The sequence below is a fragment of the Lathamus discolor genome, chromosome 1 (genome assembly GCF_037157495.1).
Source record: "Lathamus discolor isolate bLatDis1 chromosome 1, bLatDis1.hap1, whole genome shotgun sequence".
Classification (NCBI taxonomy): domain Eukaryota; kingdom Metazoa; phylum Chordata; class Aves; order Psittaciformes; family Psittacidae; genus Lathamus; species Lathamus discolor.
Window position 1 is genome coordinate 78656050 of NC_088884.1, and position 23353 is coordinate 78679402.

General features: G+C 43.5%; 1 protein-coding gene across 1 annotated transcript in view; it reads left to right on the top strand.

Moving 5' to 3' along the window:
* Positions 1-23353, top strand: part of TMTC1 (transmembrane O-mannosyltransferase targeting cadherins 1) — a 149392-nt gene that overhangs the window by 45731 nt on the left and 80308 nt on the right. The window contains exons 6-7 of the mRNA XM_065682077.1: positions 13964-14045; positions 15028-15131. Coding sequence (XP_065538149.1) covers positions 13964-14045; positions 15028-15131 — 186 coding nt within the window. The remainder of the gene's footprint in view (positions 1-13963; positions 14046-15027; positions 15132-23353) is intronic.

Below are 23353 nucleotides of genomic sequence, written 5' to 3' on the forward strand. Positions count from 1 at the left end.
CTGCCAGCTGTGGTTGGTGGAGTTTGGGATAAATTATGTTGCTCCCTGGTCCCTCTCTTGATCTTGCTCATTTGTGTAAGATATTACAGGAGAGGTCTGCCTCCTTAATCTGTATTTGCATACGGACGCAGTAACCTCCGTTCCCACTCTGTATTCCTCCTTCCTCCTCCTGTCCCCATCTCTGCATTAAATGAGAGAGGATTGGGAGGTCCACTTCATGCAGTACCTATAGCACTTGTGGCTGGCCTTTAGAAGTTTTCTTTTTTTATTCCCCTTCAGTGTGTTCATAAGGAAGCTGAATCATTTAAACCAGCTGGAAGGTCCCTGAGTTGCTACAGTTCTATTATAGTTTCCCTCCCAGCTTATAAAACTGGCTCTCTCCAGTTTACTGCCAGGCCCTTTCATTGCAGATTGAAAAAATAAAGGTCTCCAAGGACCGTGTGCTTCTCAACTCTGAGAGATCGATTGGATCAATTTGCCTCTGTGCGTTTCAATGTCTCTGTCCTAATTCTTCAGACAGCTGCTCTGCTGTGCAGTCAGGTAGCTGTTTGCAAAGGGAGAGACTCCTGGATCTGCTCAGGGCACTAAAACAAGCTCATTAGAGACTGAAAAACCCCAACAAACAAAAAAAGGGAGCAGTGTGTTCTTGCTCTGGTACAATATCCCTGAACTGGGCACAAATTTTCTTAACTGAGGCGAGCAGCATGTGTGGTTTGGTCAAGACTTTGAACTCGAGCAGGTGATTCGTAGTGATTTTGTAATGTGAGTTTTATTAAGTTGCGTGAGGTACAGTATGTTCATCAACACTTCGCCTTGGTTCATTCCATCCATCTTGTAAAATCCATTTCTTCCTGGCCCTTATGAAAAGTGCCCTTTTCTGTGTTCGTCGTAGTAGCCTTGAGCTATCAATTTAAGGAAGCAAAACTGAAGCAGACAACATAGCTTAATTCAAGTAAAGTTCACTTGGGTGAGCTTGTGCTCTCTGGATGAAGCTTTGACAGGCAACAGCAGCTTGGGTGAGCTCCACTTCACTGCAGTAACCCCATGCCCTGAGCTGGTCAGGTTAGAGACTCATCACCACAGAGGAGAAGCTCCAAGCCAGGGCTGGTGTCCATAGTCTAGGTGCCTCCTATGCTTTAGCCCCACGGTTTGGGCTCACAACAGCCAAATTTAATAGAAACTACTGATGGTTTGGAAATTGCTCCTTTTTTACCCATATGGGATCCACATGCTAAGTGTGATTTGAAAGTTCATGTCCTTAGTGAAGATGTGTGGCTGTACTCTTCCAAAATGCTTGGTCCCTTTCTTCTGTGGGAGATGGCAGTGCACAGGGCTCACCACTTGGTTGGGCTGCAGGGTCTCAACGGAGCAGTTCCTGGTGTCTCCCTGACATGGTTTCTGCCTCTGGCTCTTCACTGTTGGCGAGTCTGATGGCCATTGATGAGGATCTTGCTCTCTGTATTAGTTTCTGGTGATCAAACGGGGACTGCTGAATCAGTACATTTATTTGGTATTATTCTTACTCTTATTTTTCTCAGAATAGCTTTCTTTCTTCTGGGTCTGAGGGCATGAGTTTTACACAGCTAATTCAAGAATGTTTTTCTTCCCATCCATTTCATCGCTTAAAAAGTCTTCAAAAGTAAACCAGGAAGCATAAAAAAAGAAAGCCAGTTTTCTGGACTCAGTAAAGCATGACTGTTTCACAAGAGTTTTTCCTACTGAGACATATTTTGGAAAAAGACCCTGTTGCCTGTTTATATTTACAAGTAACCTGAAAAGTATTTACAATGACTTACAAACCACAGCCTGTATTGACACTTCTCATCTTTGAGTTATGTTTTAAAAATCTTACCTTTGTATTTGCTCCGCAGGTCAGGTTTCTGTGCTTTGTTTCTGTTTGGCTTGTGGGGATATTGGATGCTTTACTTGTTTAATTGCATTTTTAACCACAAGAGTATATGTGATTGGCACTTGGAACAAGTCTTTACTTCTCTGGGAATGTTTGCAGAATAGCAATTCTGATTGCTGCTCCATGGATGTTACATTTAATCAATAACTCAAATACAGAAATAACAGCAGCTCTCTGTCTTCAGTCTTGGTTGACAATATCGCCCACACTCACTGGTACTTTTTTCTTAATTACTCAACAAGGGGCTATTTGTTGTGTTTAATAATAGGATTGAACATATGCAGTGCAAATTTTAAAAGGGAACAAGAAAAGAAAAAGAATGGGTTATTTTAATGGAAATAGCTGTTTCGTGCGAGCAAATCTGTGGAAGAGTCTTCCCATCAGTTCTGTTGCAGCATTGCTTGTCCTGGGGCTTCTTTACAAGTGAATTTGGGAGAATTGATTCTCCTGTTTTAGCTGCAATGGGATTGCCTCCATGCTGCAGAGCAGAAGCTGTGCTGATGTTCTTCCATAGCAACTCTTCTGGTGGCCTTTCAGGCCAAGGTCCTAGCACCTGTGCAGCAGAACCACCGCTGTCCATTAAGAATGAGCAGATGTGTTTGTGGTAGCTCAGCACTTGTCACCTTTCCCCTTCTCCATCGCCTGTGCCTTCTTGTCTGGACATCTGCAACATTTCTGACTAGATCCCATCACTGTTTGGATCCAGACAAGCGCAGACCATGGGAGTACCCTCTGTGGGACCTGCAGCATTTCCCACGATGTGTGGCTCCTTCTGCTCACTCACCGGGGCCTGCCTGCCCACACCCTTGCACCCTCCTTTTGGATGACTTGTGGGATGGGTGCGATGCTAGAAGATGCTCATAAGGTGCCAGAGCAGGCGTACCTTTGGCTGTGAGTTGCTGTGTTGTGTGTTGGTCTGCGGAAGGGATGTTCATTATGAAATGACCTTTTAGAGTGATCTCGGTTGTGGTCTACCAGAACAACTGAGATCATGGCTACGCTGGAGGGTGATGAAGACTTGAACAAATTTCACAATGCATTTTCATGGATTTCCCTCAAGTGGGTGATGTGCCTTCTAGCATGGGGAGTCTGGGGAAGACAGGCAGCGTATCAGGTGTGAAGGTCTGGTTACTCAGTGTCAGCTCCAGCCCCATCCTGTAAAAGTTTGATATGGTTGGGGGATGTGTTGCAGGCTGCTGCAAAATCTCCAAGGCAGAAGGGGTCTGTATTTTTGGCTGAGTGCAGCGTCCCTTAAGCTGTCCGGTGAGCAACTGCACAGGATCTTTCATGTTTGCCAGGCTTTTAAATACCAGAATTTAAGCCCACTTCTGTGGAGATGGAGACTACAAAATGATGCCGTTTTCTTACTGCTGCATATTTTCTGCAGTTGCCAGTGCAGTTCAAAGTGAATATCTTGGTGACTTATGGAATACTGGAACATTTGTGGTCTTATTTTTCTGGCAGTAGATAAGACTGAATTGTGGTCAAAATAGGATAAAATGTAATTATTTTTTCTAATTCTGCCAAGTTTCAGAATTATTCTTTTATTGATGTGCTTTTGGCTTTTACCATTTATTATCTGTTTAGATGAGATATAAAGACTAGCTTTGCGGAGGAAATCCATTTAAAGTAAGCCACTAATCTTTACTGGGTGTTGTGGATTTTAATTCTTATTTCGCACAGATGAACCCAATCGTAACTGAACCAGGAGTGCCTGTGATGAAGGAACTGGTCCAGTTTTAATTTGAAGAATTTAGGGATTTGTGTGATTGTGTGGAAAAGCGACAGAGATAAAAGTTGTTGCAAGGACAGTGCTTGGCATTTTGTGCCAACACGAATAGCACAGGCATAATTTACTTGCAGGGCTGCTGAAAAAAAGAAGTAATTTGCTGCCAATTTTTGAATTGTTTTCTGCTAGATTCTGTCTGTGTTGCAGTATAACTTTGGCATCGAGTTGCATTTGATTGCAAACATCAATAAGTTTCTCTAAAAGGACACTAGCTCTGAAGAATGTTATTTTGCTTCTTCACTATATTGCTAACAGCTTCGCGTCGTTCGTATTCAAAAAGAACAAGCTATTTTGGAGGACGTTAAAAATAACGGACAGATTCCTAACAAGAAAAGAGTGAGGATGGGTTGTGGGGTGGTTTTTTTTTCCTTGACAGTTTATTTTGTGTTTAGAGATGGCGGTGCCGTATTTATGGGTTGCTTTATTTAACCTGACAGAAGCAATAGAACATGGTAGATCAAATGTCAGATTAAAAATTTTCCGGAAAGGAAATACCTTCTTCCTGAAGTGTTTGGCACTGACATCCAGTAAACTGCTAAAAAGCAGCTGATGCATGGGTTTCATTTGGAAGGAAAAGTTTGTGGAAAAACAGGCCAAACTTCAGTGTGAGCATGGTACAGCTGAATTTAATGTCTCTGCTGCTGGTGACTTTTGACAGAAAGTCTGGATCCACATAAGGACAACTCCTTTTTTTTTTTTTTTTTACATGAATTTGGGAAGATTTTGATGTAATATAGCCTCTTTCAGTTTAGACAGCATCTTCAGAAGAATTCACACATGTTTTTCTGTCTCTATTAATGCCTCAGTAAGAAAACTGTTGCTATTAAAAGTTGTGTCTCATACGTCTAGCTCTTTCCCATTCCTTGCACTCTCCTGCTCCCACTATGTCTATGCTAACATGGTCCTTTAAGCCAGCCACAGCTCTTAAACCTTGCTGTCCTAAGGCAGAGGCAGCCAGGGGAGGAGGGAAGATTATAAAACGTATAAATATCCCCCCTTAATTTTTACTATCTCTTGTTTTCACTTATTTTCTCATTATCACTTGGTGTTTGTTTCTAGATGTCTGTAAGTTGGTTGTTGGACATTAACGCTGCAAAACATACTCTGTTTTACTGTCCTGAAGGTCCACAGTCCCCCTACCCAATCACAGCAGCACAGTAACTGCTCCTCTTTCCATCCTCTTGTCTCAAAGTCAAGGATTCAAAATGTGGATGTGTGATTCCCCCTCCCCCCCCCAATTAAAGTAAAAATGTCAATTTAAATTGAATTTGACAGGTAGTTTCAGATTACAAGTAAACTACAAAGGAATTAAAAAAAAAATCAAACCAAATAGGTTTTGAAATAAAGCAATACTCTTCCGGCTACATTTACAGGAGGCTTCAGGTGCTTGTTTTCTCCCTGCATTGCTCTGCAAATTGTGCCCATGTTTCCTTCTGAAACCAGACTTTCACTTACCACTGTCACTTGACTTACCAGAAATGTTCACAACAAACAGTATGTCCCTTTCCAGGCACTGCAGAAACTTTTTCTTGAGCTGACCCCAAATGATGACTTAAAGAATAATTCAGCTCAAGTATACTGAAGAACCCCGAACAACTGAGTAGTTGTCCTGATTTAGAGTAGGCTCAGCTGTAGAAATTTGCTTGTTTTCCTTCCTTTCTCAAGTCAAACTTTGTACCAGCAAGTTACATAAACTCCTTAAAGAGTTGTTTCAGGTGCTGGGACTGGGGCCAGCTGCCCCTTACCTACCCTGATGCTCCTCATCAGTTCCTGTCACTTTTTTAGGGCTGATGCATGGAGGAGATGATGGGTCTTTTCTCCAGGGAGTTCTTTGTGTATCCTGGTGGTTGTGTAGGGGGTGAGTGTATCCATCCTTCTGTGGGATTAGGTGCTTGGGCTCTTGCCTTTCCTGGGCATATTTACAGCTGGACTGTGCTCCTCACTGAGTCCTTCCTGTGTTTTCTGGGGGCTGTATCCCTGTGTCATGCCATGTGTTTTTCCGTAAGGAGTAGCTACTCTGCCTGAATATGGTGGTTTTTTGTTTTGTGCTGTTATTTTTGTTACCAATCTCCCCTCCCTCTTCCCCCTGCCTTCCATATTTGATCCTTTTTGGCACTGTATTTGAATCCAGGATGATTTGTTGTTGTTAGCAGTTGTATGTATTATTTCCTACTTGGAGGTGCACGGAGGAGAGGAAAGATCCTCTCCTGTTCAGAAGCTTACCAGAAAGAGTGAGACTGACAGTCTCACAGACACTGATTTCTGTGCCCTTTTCTCTGCCATATTTTACTGCTGAAAGGATTAATTCCTCCTTTTCTGCCCTGATGTAAGTTTTAAATTTAGTTTAATTTTTTTAAGTTTATTTACTGGGGTCCTGGGCAAAGACAACAGCAAAAATGCTAAAGCCTTTAATTCCCGAATTGCACACACACAATTTTAAAGTCACCATGGCTCCTTCTGTAAATTAGCAGACTAGTTGGACCAGCGTGTGTTTACTGACACTAACCGCTTTACACAGAGCATCAAAGCAACGCAGCAGGCCTCTGCACCCTTTATGGCTGTTTGTAAATTTTTACTAGAATGCTTGATTCCCAGGGACACCTCAATAATTTCCACTCACAATAACAGAGCCTTGTGCATGACTGGAGGATAACCTCCTCCCCTCTTCACATGAATGCTGGCAAGCTAGTGATTAGGGAGGAGTATGTTTTAGATACCTTGCAGACCCCACGCTCCCTGCCTGCACGTGGTGGGTCTGCAAGCAGCCCCTTTACCAAACCTGGCCTTGGAGGGTGAGTGTGGCCCCTGGATGCTGTGCTGTGCTTTGGGGAAGGCTGTATTTGAGAGCTGCCAGCTGTTCTCTGTGCAAATACACAGAGGCAGCAGTCAGTCTGCAGGAGTCCTGGCTATCCCCTGTGCTTTTAGGTCCATCTGCTCACGCTAGATTGGTTCACTGAAAAGCACAGCTGCTTTCCTAAGCATTGCCGCTCCGGGGAAGGCGGGCTCTTTCCTGCCTCCAGTGCTGCAGCCCAGCTCCTGAGTGCTCACTGGGGATGCAAATGAATGGAGCTCCAGTGGCAGCAGATTTCTTGGATACTGCTGCTGGATCTCTGACAGCAGAAGAGGTCTGAATATCTCCATGTATCTCCAGCTTTCTCTTCCTCTCTATCCTTCCTGGTTCCTCTTTGTTCCCATACCTTTCCTCTTTGCGCCCACCTTCCTTTCTCCTTTATCCCCTCTATTCCTTGTAACACATATCACAGGGCCTCTTCAGACACAAATTTTCAGCCTTCTGCAGTTCAAGCAAATGGTCTCCTCTAGGCTGGACTGCAGGAGAGAGTATCTCCTCGGTGGCTTTGCAGGAGCAATGCAAGGAAGGTCTGATGCTATTCCTGCAGGCGCCTGCTAGAAGGGGCTGGGTAGGGCTAGAGACCCTGGGGAATTGATACATCTCTCCAGTGAGCATTGCCAATGGAACTTTTTTTGCACTGGCTTGTCAGGTGCCCAGAAGCAGTCAGTTGTCACTGAAAGCAACAACAGGAGAATCTCTGCAGTCCCTCTACTAAATTCAAATCCCTACTCCAGAGTATGGAGCTACTGGAGCTTTCCCAGTAAAGTGGTCTCACGACCACGATACGGGCAAATCTCTCCAGTTGTTTTTTTTCAGGAACAGCCTAACTGTTTTAACTGATACTTTCAAGGAAGAAAACAATTTTAGCTTGACAACAAGCTCCTGTTAGGGAAAACTTTCAGCCTGAATGAATACAGCTTGTCACAAGAGTAAGCAGCTGAAAATAGGGGTTTGTAGTTAAATGTCTGGAGCAGCCAAAGCTGCTATCAGTGCTGCTTATAATGCAGTTACTTGAAATACTGCTCTACCAGCCCTTAACTGGGCTAGGACAAGAAATAACAAGCGTAATGGTTGATTTCAGTGCCTCAGGTGTGTGTGATGCAGAGGAAATAAAATGGCTAAAATCGATGGAAGCTTTAAATTGCAGGCATGGTGCTTTGGTTTCCTGAAATCTGGTGGAAAGTGGCTGTGCTTTGATGAGGTCTTATTTTTCCTGTTAGCCCTGCTCCACTTTGTCTCCTCGTCACGTCGGTGGAATGTCTGGTATGAAGGGAAGCCCTTTTTCATCTTCTTGGTCACATCTTTGATCCGTTAAGTGCATTTTGTGATTTTCCTTTTTTTCTTGTTTTATTCCTGATCCCTTCCTGTGCCTCTTTCTCCTCCTTTCCTTGTTCCTTCTAGTTTTTGTCCTCTACTTTCATCCCATACAGAATGAGATATGTATTGCCTAAAAGAATATTGAAAAGCCATGAGTGGAATTGTCTTCTCTGCTGTACATGCCAATGCATTTATGCCCTGCTTTGCTTTCCCCAAAAGTCCAGTAGCAGCAAGACCTCCAAATGTGGTTACAACTGAAAATGTACATGAAGAATATGTGACGTTATCAGTGCAAATAAAACAGTTGTGACTTTCATTAAATCTCTCTGTGGCTCCCTAAAGAGTCTGTAAAACTGCTTCTGTTTGGTGTGTGTTTATACATCTGCATCTGCATGGGTAGTTGTGGCTGGGGTTTAAGGCTCTCTGGGGAGATAAGGAGTAAGGATGCTACATATATGTTGCAGGAAATGTCAAGACTACTCGCAAAGAGAGAAGCAGGAGGGCTTTCTTCTCCCTTATAAAACCTGTAGCTGTGACTGGTATTTTATTTCCCTGCATTAACAAGTATTTTAAGCAAGTTAAAAATCCAGACGTGTCTGGACTATATTGGTTTTCCTTTCATTTTGCTCAATTTTGTTTTTATTTCATGATCAATTTTCATTCCTGTTTTCTCCCTGCCCTTCAATGGTTGTCCTCAAGGAGTAATATAAGCCAAGCTATGTTGAAAAGATACTTCTCTGATATAAGATATAGCTGGCTAGACAGATTATAAGGAAGTCATCTTTAAGTAGAAATGGTAAGGTGGTGTCTATAAACAAAATATGGCTCCTGTAAAACTTGCACATTCTCATGAGGGGAGTGTGGCAAACTGGTTTGGAATTAAGTGTACGTCTACCAATGACCTAAAGCTTTGATGTTCACTTAAAATAGCCTCTTCTAAGTTTAAAAATATCTTGATTAGAGGTGTCTTACCATTATCAATAATTAAGAGCAAGTTAGCAGCCTTGCTTTTATGCTAATCCTTCTAATGTCTTCCTTTAGTATTAAGGTTTTGAATGTGCTAGTTCAAAACTCTTGTCAGTTTCTGGCAGTTGCATCTATTTGTTGAAAAGAATATAAATGGGAGCAATGATCTTTCAGTGGAGGGGCCTAGCGAAAACAGGCTCTTGAAATACCGAAGCTTGTTCTACTGCATACTTAACTTGGTCTTTTAGATGTCTCCGTGCTGGATATTTGCTTCCCTTGAGAAAGCCTTCAAAGAGAACGCAAGAGCAAGTTGACGTTTCATACCAAAGCTGAGTCGGCTGCAGCGTGGGATAAATGTGTTGCCAGTAGTCACAGAGCCATGGCAATGAACAGCAGCTCAGTGAGCTGCCCCACTCCTTTCTGTAAACTCTAGATGCCTCCAGTAGTACAGGCACATTGAAAAAGCTGCCTGCTTCTTAGAGAAGTTTGTTTTGATTAACACAGAGTCCATCTGGTACCAGCAAAGTTTACGTTCCTGAAAACTGTGTAGTATTGAGTTTTACTGGGCCACCTACCCTGCTGTCTTCAATTATAAAACCTCTGAGTGCCCTGATGATGTAATAGATTTCAGGATGAGCCATGCTTTTCAGGAAGCTGGAGCTGCCAAATATCTATCTTGGCCTCCACTCGAACTGTGCAAAACAAATCCCAGCATTATTAAGCATTTCTTGGATTCACTGGGTTTTGTCATTCTGATTGCTTCAGGGAATACTCCTGAAAGGCTTTTAAAAGATAGCAAGTAGGCAATTACATGCTGGTTGGCTTTGTGGGAAAGCTGGCACTATGCAGAGGTGGGACCTCTACCCAAGTGGGCTCTTTTCACACTCATTTAGCAGACCTGATGATCTGGATTTCCTCCTCTAATTTTATTATATCATTATGAAAATCTGGGACACTCCCACCTTGAAATATTCACCTACTCTGGAGGTAGCATTTTGCTGCATGGAGCTACCATCAATAGAGTTTTCCTACGTATATCCCACTCTCGTGGGATTGAATATGTGTGTGTATTTTGGCATGGACAGCCACATTACACTAGTTGGGGTGGAACAGGTGATAGGGAGTGGTTCCCATGAACAGTGGGATGTTTGGCAGCCTAATGTAGTTGGCAAATGTGTGGAAATCTGACCTGCAAATGACTTTATACAAGCAGCTTTTTAAAGCAGGTATAAAGCAGTTAAACTCGTAATTGCTTTGAGTCTCCCAGCTAAAGACAAAGAGCGTTGGCTGATCTGAAAGTTGTCTGAGAAAAGTTCAGTGTAACTTTAGATGGTCTCTTCTCCTAAGTAACAGTGATAGGACAAGAGGTAATGGCCTCAAGCTGCACCATGGGAGGTTTAGATCGGATATTAGGAAGGATTTCTTCACCAACAGGGTGCTCAGGCATTGGAACCTGCTGCCCAGTGCAATGGTGGCATCACCATCCCTGGAAGTGTTCAGAACCCGTGTAGATGAGGCCCTCAGTGACATGGTTTAGTGGTGGCTTTGGCAGTCCTGGGGTAATGGTTGGACTTGATGATCTCCAAGGTTTTCTCCAACCTAGTTGCTTCTATGATTCTATGTATTTGCAAGCTGCGATTTTACATGTAAATGCAAGTGCATTTTTAAATGCTGCGTGTCACTGATGTTTAGCAAACTTCCTCATCCAGGTCCCATTTGCAGTTCATTTGATTTTAATATATAATCTGTCTGTTGTCCTTCAGCAGCACCGGACACGAGATGTTTTAATAATTGCCTTCTCTGAAACAAGTAGTAGCCTCAGTAGGGTACTTTGGAAAACCACACTGTTCTTGTAAAGCTTTGATGCATTGAGCATAACAGGTATGTTTATACCAACCACACAGGTTCATCTGCTGGGCAGACCGCTGGATTACCAAGCAATGGACCACGCTATCCTTTGTGGTTTCTAGATAGACTTCAGGACAGCAGCTTTCTCAAAATGGGAAAGTTTTGCTTCTTAACTGAACTATCATGGGAAACCCCCCAGCATTTCTTAACAAGCTGTAAAGTAGCAGAAGCATTTGGGGAAACGATCAGGAAAATCGGAGCTCTCTGAACTCTCTTGCTTCACCGATTCCCAGTTACCCATTGCTTTCATTCTGATTTCTTCTTGCTTGCAGCCCATCTGCTCTGTAGCACAGGGTGGAGATTTGCAATTGGTGTCGGTGCAGGGGTTTGTTTTTTTTTTCCTGGCTATGTTATTGCTCCACAACATAAACTGTGAGAGGCCTGTTAAGAGTTTCTGAAATGTTTTCAGAAGGCCTCCTCTGCAGTGGCCAGAGCTGCCCTGCAATTCATGTAGCACTTCAAATTAACTTTGACTTACGGATAAACTCATGCCTTGAAACTGTGCTTGGTAGCTTGCATGGTGTTATGCTTGCTGCAAGGAAGGTGTGAGATGTGGGTGGCATTTTAGTTACTCACAGATAGATAGACAAAAAATCAAAATGAAGTTGTTTAAAGCATAAGTATTCTTGCACCGTACTGCCCATGATGAAAAAGCAACTACGGCCTTCCATTTACAAATCATTTTTTGGCTTCAATTTTCTCCTCAGGCCAGGCTTGGGATGGTAATGAGGGCTCCTCTGTGCTGGTCTCCCAACCTAGATCAGTGTTTGTAAGTCACTGAAGCACAAACACACTTTGCTGAGCCTCAGCAGACTAAAACAAAGTCTCCTCTTCTTACTGATGGGGTACTACAACAAACAGCATGTTGTCCCCAGCAGTCGTTCCAGCTGGAACATCTTTGATGCAGACTTGATCTGCTAAAAGCCAGATCCCTGCCAAGCAGCAAGGTCTGCGTGTCCCTACCTCCCTGTCTGTGCTGCTCCCTCAGCTTGCTGCTTGCCTGATCACAGCTGGCTTTTCTGGAGGGTGGCAAACACGTGGCCTGGGGATGATGGGCACCTCACGAGTTCTGGGTCACTGGTATGAGGTGATGCAGTTTCTCAAGGGTGAAATTGGCAGGCTTCTTGACACCTATTAAAAGTGCTCCTCTGTCTTTAATTTAAGTCTTGGAGAAAAAGCTAAACTGTTCTGGCTTATCTTTTCCCAGAATAATTCCACCTAAAGCAAATATTTGTAATGGAAAATTTCTGCTCAATGTGTTGCAGTTAGTTAAAACTACGAGCAAGTGAAAATGGGTTCTTGAAAAGAGTGAGGCAGCGTGATTAATAGAGGGCTTTCCTCCCTCCACCCATAAAAGTATAAACAAAATGCAACCCAACACTTCTGTTCCCACTGCAAATCGTGAGGGGATTGAGTTTTATAGAAGGCTTCAGTAGGAAACAAAAGACCGGGGTTTGATCCAAATGCTATTAAAGTCACTGACAGTCTTTCCCTTTGGCTTCGGTGGGCTTTGGAGCAGGGCCATGGTGAACACTTGAAGGCCAACCTGACCTTTAATGGAGAGAGAAAGCTTAAGGCTTAGTTTCATCTCACTTGTACTTGCTGGAGCCTGATTAAAATCAGTGGGAGCTCAAAAACTTTGCGCTTTGTGGAGTTGAGCCCTTGAAGACTACTCTGACATTTAAGTCAGATTCCGAGCTTAAATGTCAACATTTGTTGTAAATAGGTAGGCACTAAAGACTGAAAGTCCTCTGGCTTGCTTTGCAGTGTGTGGTGTGGTCCCTAAGTTTTAGGTACAACAGTTGGGCACTCTTCTGAAGAGCAGTTGTTTTGTGGAGAGCACCCAGATTGTACTTCCTTTTTCTTGTTAAATGTCACCTGTTTCTTGCTGGCTTTGCCCCTGGTGCTTTTGTCTGCAGTGTGCCATGGTGACCAGGCTTCCAGACTTCCTCCCACAGAAAATTTGAACAAAAAGCCAGGTATTAAAGACTCTGCAGCACTTCCTAACGCTGCCAAATCTCGTGGGTTTTTTTGAAGACTCGAAGGGTCAATCAGATGATTTTGAAGCAATCAGATGATAGACTGTCTTGAGGAATTTGGAGAGGAAATGTGTTTTATGTGCTAGATGTTCACAGGAGAAATGTATGATGATTTCATGCTTGGAAAAGTAACTTGCTTGCAGGTGGTGTGATTCATGCTACAGGTTTTGTAAATGATTTAAATAGAGTATCCTGGTACTGATTGTATTTTACACAGAGGAAGTCACAAATGTTTTCCTTCTGAATTTATTTGTTTACTTGATATTTATAACTTCTTAAAACTGTATTTTTTTTTCAATAGTTTTCTAGCTCCTATATGCTTAAATTATTCCGGTTGTCTCTCTTGTGTTTCTTTTTGTGTTTCATCACCTTATTGCAATGACAAAGCCTCTGTAAGGTTCAGTAGAGATGGAATTATCATTTAATTAATAGGTACAGCATAATTTGTTATATTAAGAAAGCGCCATAGAGTCTGGCAAGTGCTTCTACTCTATATTAAAATAAATATGTAGTTTTGGCTCCAGACACAATTTAATTTTACTCATTGAGAAACAGGAAGGATTTTTTATGAACACTCCTGCAACAATAAGCCACCTGTGTGTTTGTCTCTGTGCAGTTTAATTATCGTAACACCTTGTCAGCAGAGTTGTGTTGAAACTTAAGTGTGCTGGGTACACTTAAAAAAACCCACTTAAAATAAGTTCAGATCTGCTAGACAGTTATTCCCATCTCTAGAGACTGAGCAGAGAGCTGGGGAAAAGGAGTTTTTGCATTTTAATAATGGCCTGAAATCTAATTGTTCTCTTTGCGTAACCTTTTAAAAATGTATCTCAGTGTAATCTTCTGGGGGTCTGAAGACAGCAATCTTAGTGAAACACACATGGAGGTTTTCTGAGGACTGTGGAGTTAATTCTATGATTCTATGAATTATGATTTTAAAAACCTACAAACCAAACCCAGAGTTTGATGGGAAACTACAATGTGTTATAGTATCTGTTATTTGAAGTGGTCTCAATATTTTACTTGAATCATGAGGAAAGGGCTTTGAAGAGTAAGATTGATGTCACTGTTACTGCATCATTAGATGAAGGTAGTTTATCACAATGTGTTAACACAAACAGCTTTTTCTCCAGTTTGAAAAATGAGTTGTTGTTTCAACAAATACTTGTTTCCTTATGTTTCAGCTACCTGACTGCAAATAACAACCAGAATTTCTTGTATACCGCTCGGCCTTTTCTGAAGAGAGCTGTTTTGGTGATAAGCTATGTAAGTATGAATGGGCTTGACCGTGTATTTCTGCATATGAAGGAATGTTGTGTGGTGGTATCCCAAAAGACTCTGAAAGCTTAGATGGTAGCTATTAATACAAAGTTAGCCTTGCAAAACAGTCTAGGAAACTTCAGCTAGGCAGACACAAGAATATTGCTGTGCTTCCAGTTCAGACTTTCTTTCAATTTATACTGGTTGCCCTTACAGCCATGTAATAATGTGCAGGTATTTCCTGCCCTAAATACAGGGGAACTCTGTGGTGCTGGGCTGACTTTTCAGTGGCATGTCATTAGTTTCAGAGCAGTTCTTGGTAAAAGTCACAATAAAACCTCTGCCTGCAAATAGCTGCTGCTTGGCATGCTCCAAGCACGACTTGACACGTTGCAGGGGAGAAAAGCAGTACCTCCATGGGGGTGTGCTGGATGTGCGACTCCCTGTGTTGCTCTAGGAGCCAGATCCCCTTGCTTGTTCCTTGACAAGTGGTTCCCAGAAAGCTGGAGGAGTGCCAGCCTGCTGAAGTCCTTCCAGGGATTAGGATTACACAGCATGAGAAACTCTGATGAGCTTGTCCTTACACCTATGCCAGCATGAGTGAATGATAATAGCTTTTAAGACATCAGCCATGTTTTCCTCCTCTGTATTTAGGTAGAGGTCAATAGCAAAACTGCAGTCTGAGCCACAGCAGGGTGATAGATTTGTCCTTCAAAATGCTGCCTTTGTCGTGGGTAGCTGAGATATGTCAGCTGCTGTCAGTAATGCACACATGAAAGGGGGACACGCAACAACGTATTGTGCTCTCTGTGCTGAGGGTTGACACATTTGTCACCCTACATAAGGTGGCAAAATTGAATTTAGCCTAAACCGCTGAGCTGACTCACTTATAGGCAGAGAACATGAAGATCTAGCACAACAAAATACTTGCTGGAGGCCTTAGTTCTTCTTAGTAGCTCACTGCTAACTGGGATGCTCTTCTTCGAAGGTGATTCTCGTGTTGTACTTCCGCCTCTGGATAATGGGAGGTTCCATGCCGATGTTTTCAGAGCAGGACAATCCAGCTTCCTTCTCACCGTATTTCCTGACGAGGTACAATGCCACTAATCAAACAAAAGTTTTCAAAAGTGAAGTCTTGATGTTATTTTTTCTCCTGCACTAAAATGTTTTACAGATGGCAAATGAGAAGACTCGTTTTGTTGTCTTAATTACTTTTCCTTATTGCTCTGCCTAGAATAGAAAGTAACCAGCATTATTTGAACCCTGAAGCATGCTCCAGGTCCTTTAGATTACATTACAGATGTGGGTTTATTTTTATCCAAAGCCCAAAGAATATAGTTTAATTCCCTGAGCATAGGACCAGGAAGTCCAGTGTCTAAAGCCTAATCCCAAACCTAAAGCCTAATTTATGAGACTGAAACATAATTGTAAACCTTAAACTGGCTGCTTCCGAGGCATTGGATGCAAGTATTCAGAGTTTCATCTTCAGTGGAAGTTTGTATAAAAAGGGGATGACCATGCCTGTTAGTGGAGTATAGGTGGCTGATCAGTGAAGGTGGAATGCAGAGTGGTGCAGAGTATTGCAGAGCTCTGGCTAAGCATAAAATGGGCTGCTGTGGATTAATTAAAACCAATGAACCTGAAATTTGTGTTAACAGATTATTTTTTTTTTTTTATTTTATAACTGCTTTTTTTGAAAGACAGATGCTTAAATTTGGTAAAAACATGTTTTGTTTTCCTTGCCTGGGACCCAGTGTGCAATTAGGGGGGCTGATTCCACATTCCTTGGCTCTGCTGGGCCGGGCCAGACCAACAGGGCAGTGGAAGCTGCGACTTAGTTCTTCCCTCCAGACCTAACCCGACCAGTGCTCCAAGAAGGTGCTAGGAAGTTAATTTCCTCTTAAGACAGGGCCATGTGCATAACTGCTTGCTCTGGTTAGCTTCTTAACTGGGGAAAGACACTTTGCAGCTTCTGGAGGGATTTCCTTATGTCTCAAATGAAAATGGGAAGAGTCTTCCTCTGTGTCACTTTCTGGCCTTGCCAGCTCATGGAATTGGAACTGAGATGCCGGTTAAGATCAAGCAATCCTTATTGAACATCTGCTGCAGAATTGGACTGGATCTCATTCGGAAGACCTTTAAGATAATGTGACAACAGCTCCTATTACCATCAAGGCTGAAAAGGCCTCTAGGAAGCACATTGTCTGATTTGGAAAGCTCTAATCTGTTCGCAGCATTTGTGGTGTAGTCATTACTACCAGACTCTGTGCGGCACAACTGAAGGATTTGCTGCTGTCCCTTTTTAATATGTTTATGCTGAGATGGGGGTCATCAGGTCATAAATGATCATGGCCTGATTCCAGTTACATGTGCTGAGCTGCAAACAACTTTTGCGTGTTTGTTCTTCACATCGTAATGACAGGGGAGGGTTTTTTAAACCCCAAAGCTAAGTCATTCCTGGGCTATGAAACAGTGTCTATTTTTACCATCAGCACTGTGGATTTCATTAACAGCCTTATGAAACTCAAGTGAGAGTGCTGCTGGCTAAGGCCCTTCCTGGTTTGAGAAGCAGACCTGGCTTCACCTGCCATCCATCAACACCTACCTGCTCCAAACTTGATTAAGGAAACCCTTGCAGTAAACCCCAGTATTATTGTTCTGCTGGGATTCTAAACCCCTGTAGTTATCCCAGCTCTTCTGCTGAGCTTGATCTTAATCCTTACTTTAGCCAATTTACCCAGAAGCCTGTATCTTCCACCCAGACATGGTTTCAGCAAGCCCAGATGGCAACCATTATGTGTCTTTCTAGTATGCAGGGTTAAATTTAGCTGGTCAGTTCCACTGCTGCTGATCTAGCACCAGCCTCCCATAGCTGATGTTGAGACACAGGTCTTCACAGCAGAACCTGAGAAGTCTGTTGCTGAATCCTTGTCAGCAGTCAGGAGGTGGGACTGGCAAAGCTGGAACATTGCCCAAAGTTCATGCAGGAGAAAGGGCAAGAGGCAGTAGTGAGGACAAGCAAGAATGTGTCTCCAGGGTGGACCCCACAGGCACAAGCTACCTACAGCACAGGTCTGATGTGCATACAGAAGGCAGGGCTGAGCTGAAATGGGGTGTCAGGTGTGGGACTAGGTAGTGCTCATCATGGCCCTGACAGTGTGTTCCTGCAGTTCTGTACCTGCCACCTTCCCTGCCATGGGTCTTGTTCCTCAGCTTTTGAGGTAGTCCCTGTCCTCACAGTCTGCTCACTGTATTATCTAGAAGGAAACTTGGTTCTGAGCTTCTGCTGGCCTTAACCCTAGTCTCCTGGCATGAAACTTCATCTTAGATGTGAAGTACCTGCAAAATATATCTGTAAATTCTTCTCTGCAATTCATATTTCTCTGAACTTAAATCTTAAGCTGACCACTACCCTGAATTTGCAGCCAAACAACCTCAAAGAGGTCAAAACTTGGTTATCCTGATCCCATGTACCACTGTAAGCCTGCAGGATCCACCTGCCAGTACGTTAGGCTTGCTCAGCAGTGCCTTTCCTGAACGAGACCCTAAGCCTTCATTCTGAAATGGTCACTGACCCACTGACTGCCTCAGAGCTAGCTACAGGCCCAGCTGTGCTGCTGGCAGTACTCTTCATGCTAGATATGTGGAACCACCTACAGACAGGAAATTGGAGATGAGAGCTGTTCTTTTATGGTTGTATCTTGCCAGTCTCATGGAGCTGTGGGAAGGCTAGTTAGTCAATATGGATGACAACCTAGGACAAGTTTTTGGACAGGTGGGGTGGCAAACTTTTGGTGGATGGGAGAGTGGTCAGTCCTGCAAGGTAGACAGAGCCGGTGACTGCGTCTGGACGGACAGCCTGTGATGCACACACTGACCACAACCCTTATCTTAGCAAACCTCTTCCTTCCTCACCTCCTCTTTCAGACTCAAACTGTAACTCTCACCTGAGACTTCATCTGATCGTGGTCAGAGCTGAAGCCGTGGCTGCAGAAATGACACAGTGCCAGTCATCATGAGTGCAGGACTGGGATGTCAGACGGAGACAGCAAGTCTGAGTGGTGTAGGCCTGGTTTCCAGGAAGATCTGTCTATCTAGCCAGTGGGAAGGCCAGGCAGGCCTGGTGTTCAGCTTAGGTGCAAGGAAGAGGGAGGCTGAAGAGACAAGATCAGTTTTAACGCCTCGTATTTCCACCCTGTGGAAATAAGAAGCAGTGTTAGCTGAGTAAATTGCTTGAGGGTATATCTGGAGGCAATATGACTTTCTGGCCCTAGTGTTAGAGGTGACATTAGGTTAGGGTCTGTGACATCAATGTTTGAGGATATTCAACACCCAAATAAGTGCTGGTCTGTGTGGTTGCTTACCCAGCTGCTGGATCTCTGGTCAGATGGGAGTGTTTGTAGTTATGGTCCAGCCTCAGAGAAGCTGCTAAGCAATGTATGTTCCTCAGCTGCAGACACCTACAGCAGCAGCATCTGAAGAGCTGGTGTGGGAAGCTTTTAATGAGATTTTGGAGGCAGTAATTTTGTCACAGCACTGAATTTAAAGCCAGGATGTTATTTGCAACTTGGGTTAAATTGGGAGGAAGGGAATGGAAGAGCTAAGTTTGGTGTCAACACCAGAAGGAGGAAGCCCCATGAAGCTAAAAGAAAGGCCAGTGTGTTGGGTGGTGATCTTAAGGGGGTTGGTTGCTAACACTTTAGCTATGGCTGAAACAAGGGTTAGTGCTCGGGCAGCAGGCGAGTCGTTTTGTAACTCTTTGAAGATCCTGCAGGGCACAAATGGGAGTTTCTATTTGCACGCAGTTGTTTCTATTTGTACTAAGCTGGAAATGTGGTCATTCTGCATGTCTTGCCAGGGTAAATGTTATGGTTTTCAACAGAGTTAAAAGCTATTGTAAGACTCGGCCAACTCTGTGGGGCTAGGAAGAAGGCTGATGACAACAAGTGGAATAAAACAGAAAAACAGTAGTTTGGAAATGTGTGGCAGTATTTGTGAAATGTATAAACTTAGATCTGGATTTTGGTCTTGGCTGACATAGGAGGAGCCAAAAAGAGTGTTGTTAACTCTCACAAGATTTCTATGTCAGCCAGTGAGCTATACAGGCATGGTTTGTCCCGAGGCTGGCAACGGTTATTGGAGCTAAGGTTAGGGGCAGGTGTAAGTTATGGGTTTGAAAAAGTATTTGAGGTCAGATTTTTCCAGCCCTTATGATTCTTGTAGTGTAAGAGAGAGATCTGTGCACCCATGGTTGTGTGGAGGTGGGGACCATATAAAGGTTTATCAAATGAATTTAAGAGGAGACATTCAAAGCAAGCCAAGGAGGTGGCTTGCAACAGGTAGTTGAGCTGGGGAGCTCCTTCCTGCAGGATCCTGTGGGTGTGCTGAAAGTTTATGCAGGCTTGAAGAGAGATTTGCCAAGTTAAAAAAAGAAATCCAGGCTACTAAATATGCAGAAACCACATCCAACTCGGGGATATCATGATAACTAGAGACTGGAAAAAATTATCATGTTCTTATATGTTTTGCTTGCCATTAATTTTTGGTCACTGCTGGAGAGAGGATCCTGGTCTTGGCAGACCTTTGGTGTGGCCTAGTCTGGCCTTAGAACATGGCTGTGTGTTCTGTGCAACATCCTCAATCTTGGACATATAAACATATACATTAAAGATTCATTTAACCATTGGAAAATGAAATAAGCTGAAAGTCTTTAACAAGTTCAGTATGTTCACTAAATTACTGTTCTTAAACTTACAAGTGATATTCCCAAATAACTTAAAACTTAGTGACATGAATGAAAGCCACATTTCCATGTCCTTCAGCCTGTTGCTTGGCAAGAGTGATCTGAGAAGATGAAATCTGTCCATCATTCCAGTTCTCAGTGTAGGCAGAAATTGGTGTTGGGAATCTTGCTATATATAAGCCCTGCCATTAAAACCTGTCCATACAGGCTATTCTACACTGCAGAAAGGATGTACCTTCTCCAATGACCTACCTGAAATAACGTGTATTTCCAGTCATTGTGACTTGCCATCTCAAAATCTGCTGTGGGTAAGCTGTTGCAGTAGAAAAAACAACCCCAACACTCTGATAAAACATTCTTGCTCCTATTAGATGAAAGCTGAGGAAGAACGCAATTAGAAAGGTTTGGAGAGCTACCCAGCTTTAGGTAAACAGTGTACTGAAGTGTAGCTTGAGTTGTTAGCAGGGCGTTGAGTGGTGGGCTGTCATGCTTCAGATGTTTTGCACAATGTTTCCTTCTTACACTGTTCTTGAAGGGAAAGAAGTAGGAGGCCTCCAGATAAACAGATTGTATTACTAACACCCTGGTGATACAAGGGAAAAGGCCATTGTACAGCATGTCTTAATCCTGCCAGTAATTTCAAACTAAGAAAGTATAGTTGTGTTTTATTTTTTTTAAAACTATATTTTTGTGAGTCAAGTTTTATGAATTTCTGCTGGTATTTGCCTTGTGACCTCCGTTAGCTATGACGCTGGGCATGACGCAGGCTAAATTGTGGTGTTGCATTAAATAGTTAATGCATTTCTACTAAGACTGCCTTGAGATAATATTGTCCTATGGTTGAACTGCTCTCTCTGTAAGCTGGTTTTCTGTATTATTTTGCTGTTTCAATAAAGTAAATGAGAACTCAGTGCTGTATGAAGCTGAAGAAATGTTTATACATAAAAACTGGCAAATGCTCCTTTTCAGATAGATTTGTGACTATTTCCTGAGCAGTGCATTTAATCATCCCAGTTGCAACTGCGAAGGGAATGAGTTACTGAGAGGCACACAGCAGACCTCTGTTGGAGAGCTGGGTGTGCGTGCCAGCCAGTTCTGACAAGGCAACAGAAGTGCAACAACTACTCTGATAGAGGTTTTTCATTTACTTTAAGCTAGGAACTGGCATTGAAACAGACCCCTGTGACAGATCAGTTCTTAATTAGTAGCTAGACTTGCACAGGCTTCCTGAGTGGAAAAGTTCTGCCTGTTTTGTCAGTGCTTTCTATCATATGCCTAAAGCTACTTAACTTCAGCCCTGTGTAAAGTGGCAAATGCTCCATCCCTGGATGTTCAAGTCCAGGCTGGACAGAGCCTTGGGCAGCCTGGTCTAGTGTGAGGTGTCCCTGCTCATGACAGGGGAGTTGGAACTAGATGAGCTTAAGGTCCTTTCCAACCCAAACCATTCTATGATTCTAATCTGCAGGGACCAAACATTCAGGGCTCGCTTCTAGACAAAAGGGAGAACAGCATGTATCAGTAAGAACTAATGTCATGCCCACCCAGGGGCCAGATAGCCCCTATGTTAAGTGTAAGATATATTCTTTATTCCAAGGGGGCTGGAGGGAAGCCTATCTGGAAGATGGTGCTACAAAGCAAAGGCCATCCTAAAGTTCCCAAACCTGCTTTCCCAGAACCACGTGAAAGATTTCAGCATCCCTCTCAGTTAAGTTTTCCTGGTTTCATGAAGAAACCCAGGTAGGTGGTGCTGCTCTGGAACTCAGCGTGACAGGCATTTTAATGGGTCATGGCACTTGCTACAAGCGCCGGTTACAAAACAAGCCTCCTCTGCCAAAAGTGGAGGGGTTGCAGCCAAAGCAGAGGCTGTTGCCTCCTATAGACAATGCATTTTGCCTTTCAAAGCACTTTCAGACAGGAGGGATAGACCATGGCCAGCCTCTGAGGCAAAGCAGCGTGCCCAGGCCATCCCTTTGGCTCCCGTAATGCTCTGGGGTACAATGGACCGCTTCCAGGAATGTTATCACAGCAGGTTTATGGGGTCTGGGTTTCAGTTTCCTGAGGATCAGCCACCAGTGTCTCAGCAGCTGTCCAGAGGACCCTCCACCCCCTGCCACCTCGGTGAGCCTCTTCTGAAGCAATTGTCACCTGTGGCTGGGGGTTTTGACTGAGTGGCTTCTGGGGAGATGCTGCTAGTGGTGATGAGCTGAGGACTGCTTTTGATCACAAGGCATGCTCTCACCCACAGCACACATGGGCCTGTGGAGGGAAAACAGTACAAGATCAATCCCAGGTTTTCCAGCATTCAGGCTCTGAAAGCAGGCTTGGGTTTCAGTGGAAATTCACAGGCTCTTTGAAAGTCTTTACTCTTCAAGAACTTGATATTTCTCAGATTCTTAGCCACAGAGCAAACTGTTCATCAGATGAAAGCTCTTCAGTCTCTGAAGCTACAGAGGACAACATAGTCTGCCTTCTCCCTGTGCTCCTGGTGCACACAAACCCACCTTCTAGAGGAGTTACCTTGCTATTTATCAAGCTGTAGCTGTCTGTTTATTCATATCTTTGTCTTTGCAACTCCTATCCTCTACTGACTGGCAGCTCTTTTCCTCTAGATGCGAAAGTTTTGATGAAAGGGAATACAGAGGCACTTTTCCCAGTTACAAGTATTTTCTACCTAGCTGATACTTGCACTTGGATGTTAAATCTGAATATGTCTGTCTGTTGCTTGTTTGTGTAGTCTTACCCCACTGTCACTGAATGTGCTGGATAGACAGTGTTATTTTAATTCTAAGGCTATGAAAAGAAAATGTTTAGGCTGACAATATACAGAGCAGGAAAACAAACTCATGTGGGAAGGTATGACTGGACTGACAGTTCCCCAAGGGAAGCACAAATATACACAGTTTTAAGACAATATCCTGAAATACCACCACCTGCTTATAACTGCAGCCACATTTGTCCTAGGAGGACATTATTGTGAGGAGGCTCATCAAACACCATTGGTTTTAGGGCTTTGTAGAGGATGAAGAGAGCCTTAAGCTGACACCAGTTCAGCTCTTAATTCAAGTGAGAGGCTCTTTTCCCTAATAAAGGAGCTCTTCTCACCCTTTCAGTGAACTGAAACTTCCAGGAGTCTTTGCAGCGTGCAGTCACAGAGGAGCATTAACAAGGTCTGTGACTTCTGAGATGGCAATGACTATCTTCCTGCTTCTGTCTCAGATTCCCCCCCTTTTTCATACACCTCCGTCTTCTCCCAAATGCCAGTTAAGTGAACTGTTATCACCTGTCTGCTAGATTGGTCCATTTCTTTTTCCCAACCAGGAGAATATTTTGCCTTTATCTTACTAGAATCCCCAGTGCAGGAAAATCTTCCACTTGCAGGTGGATACCCTGCTGGGTCTTTGGTGGAAAGGCTGTTGGTTGGGAATGCGATGGGTTGTCTCAGACCTGGGTAGGTGGTGGGCTGCACCACTGCATGCATCTAGAAAGAATAGGGTCATGGCCCCTGCTTTCCCATGCAGCTTCAGTGGGGCATGGTCCGAGTCTTGTGGTCACTTGTGTGGCATAGTTTTGG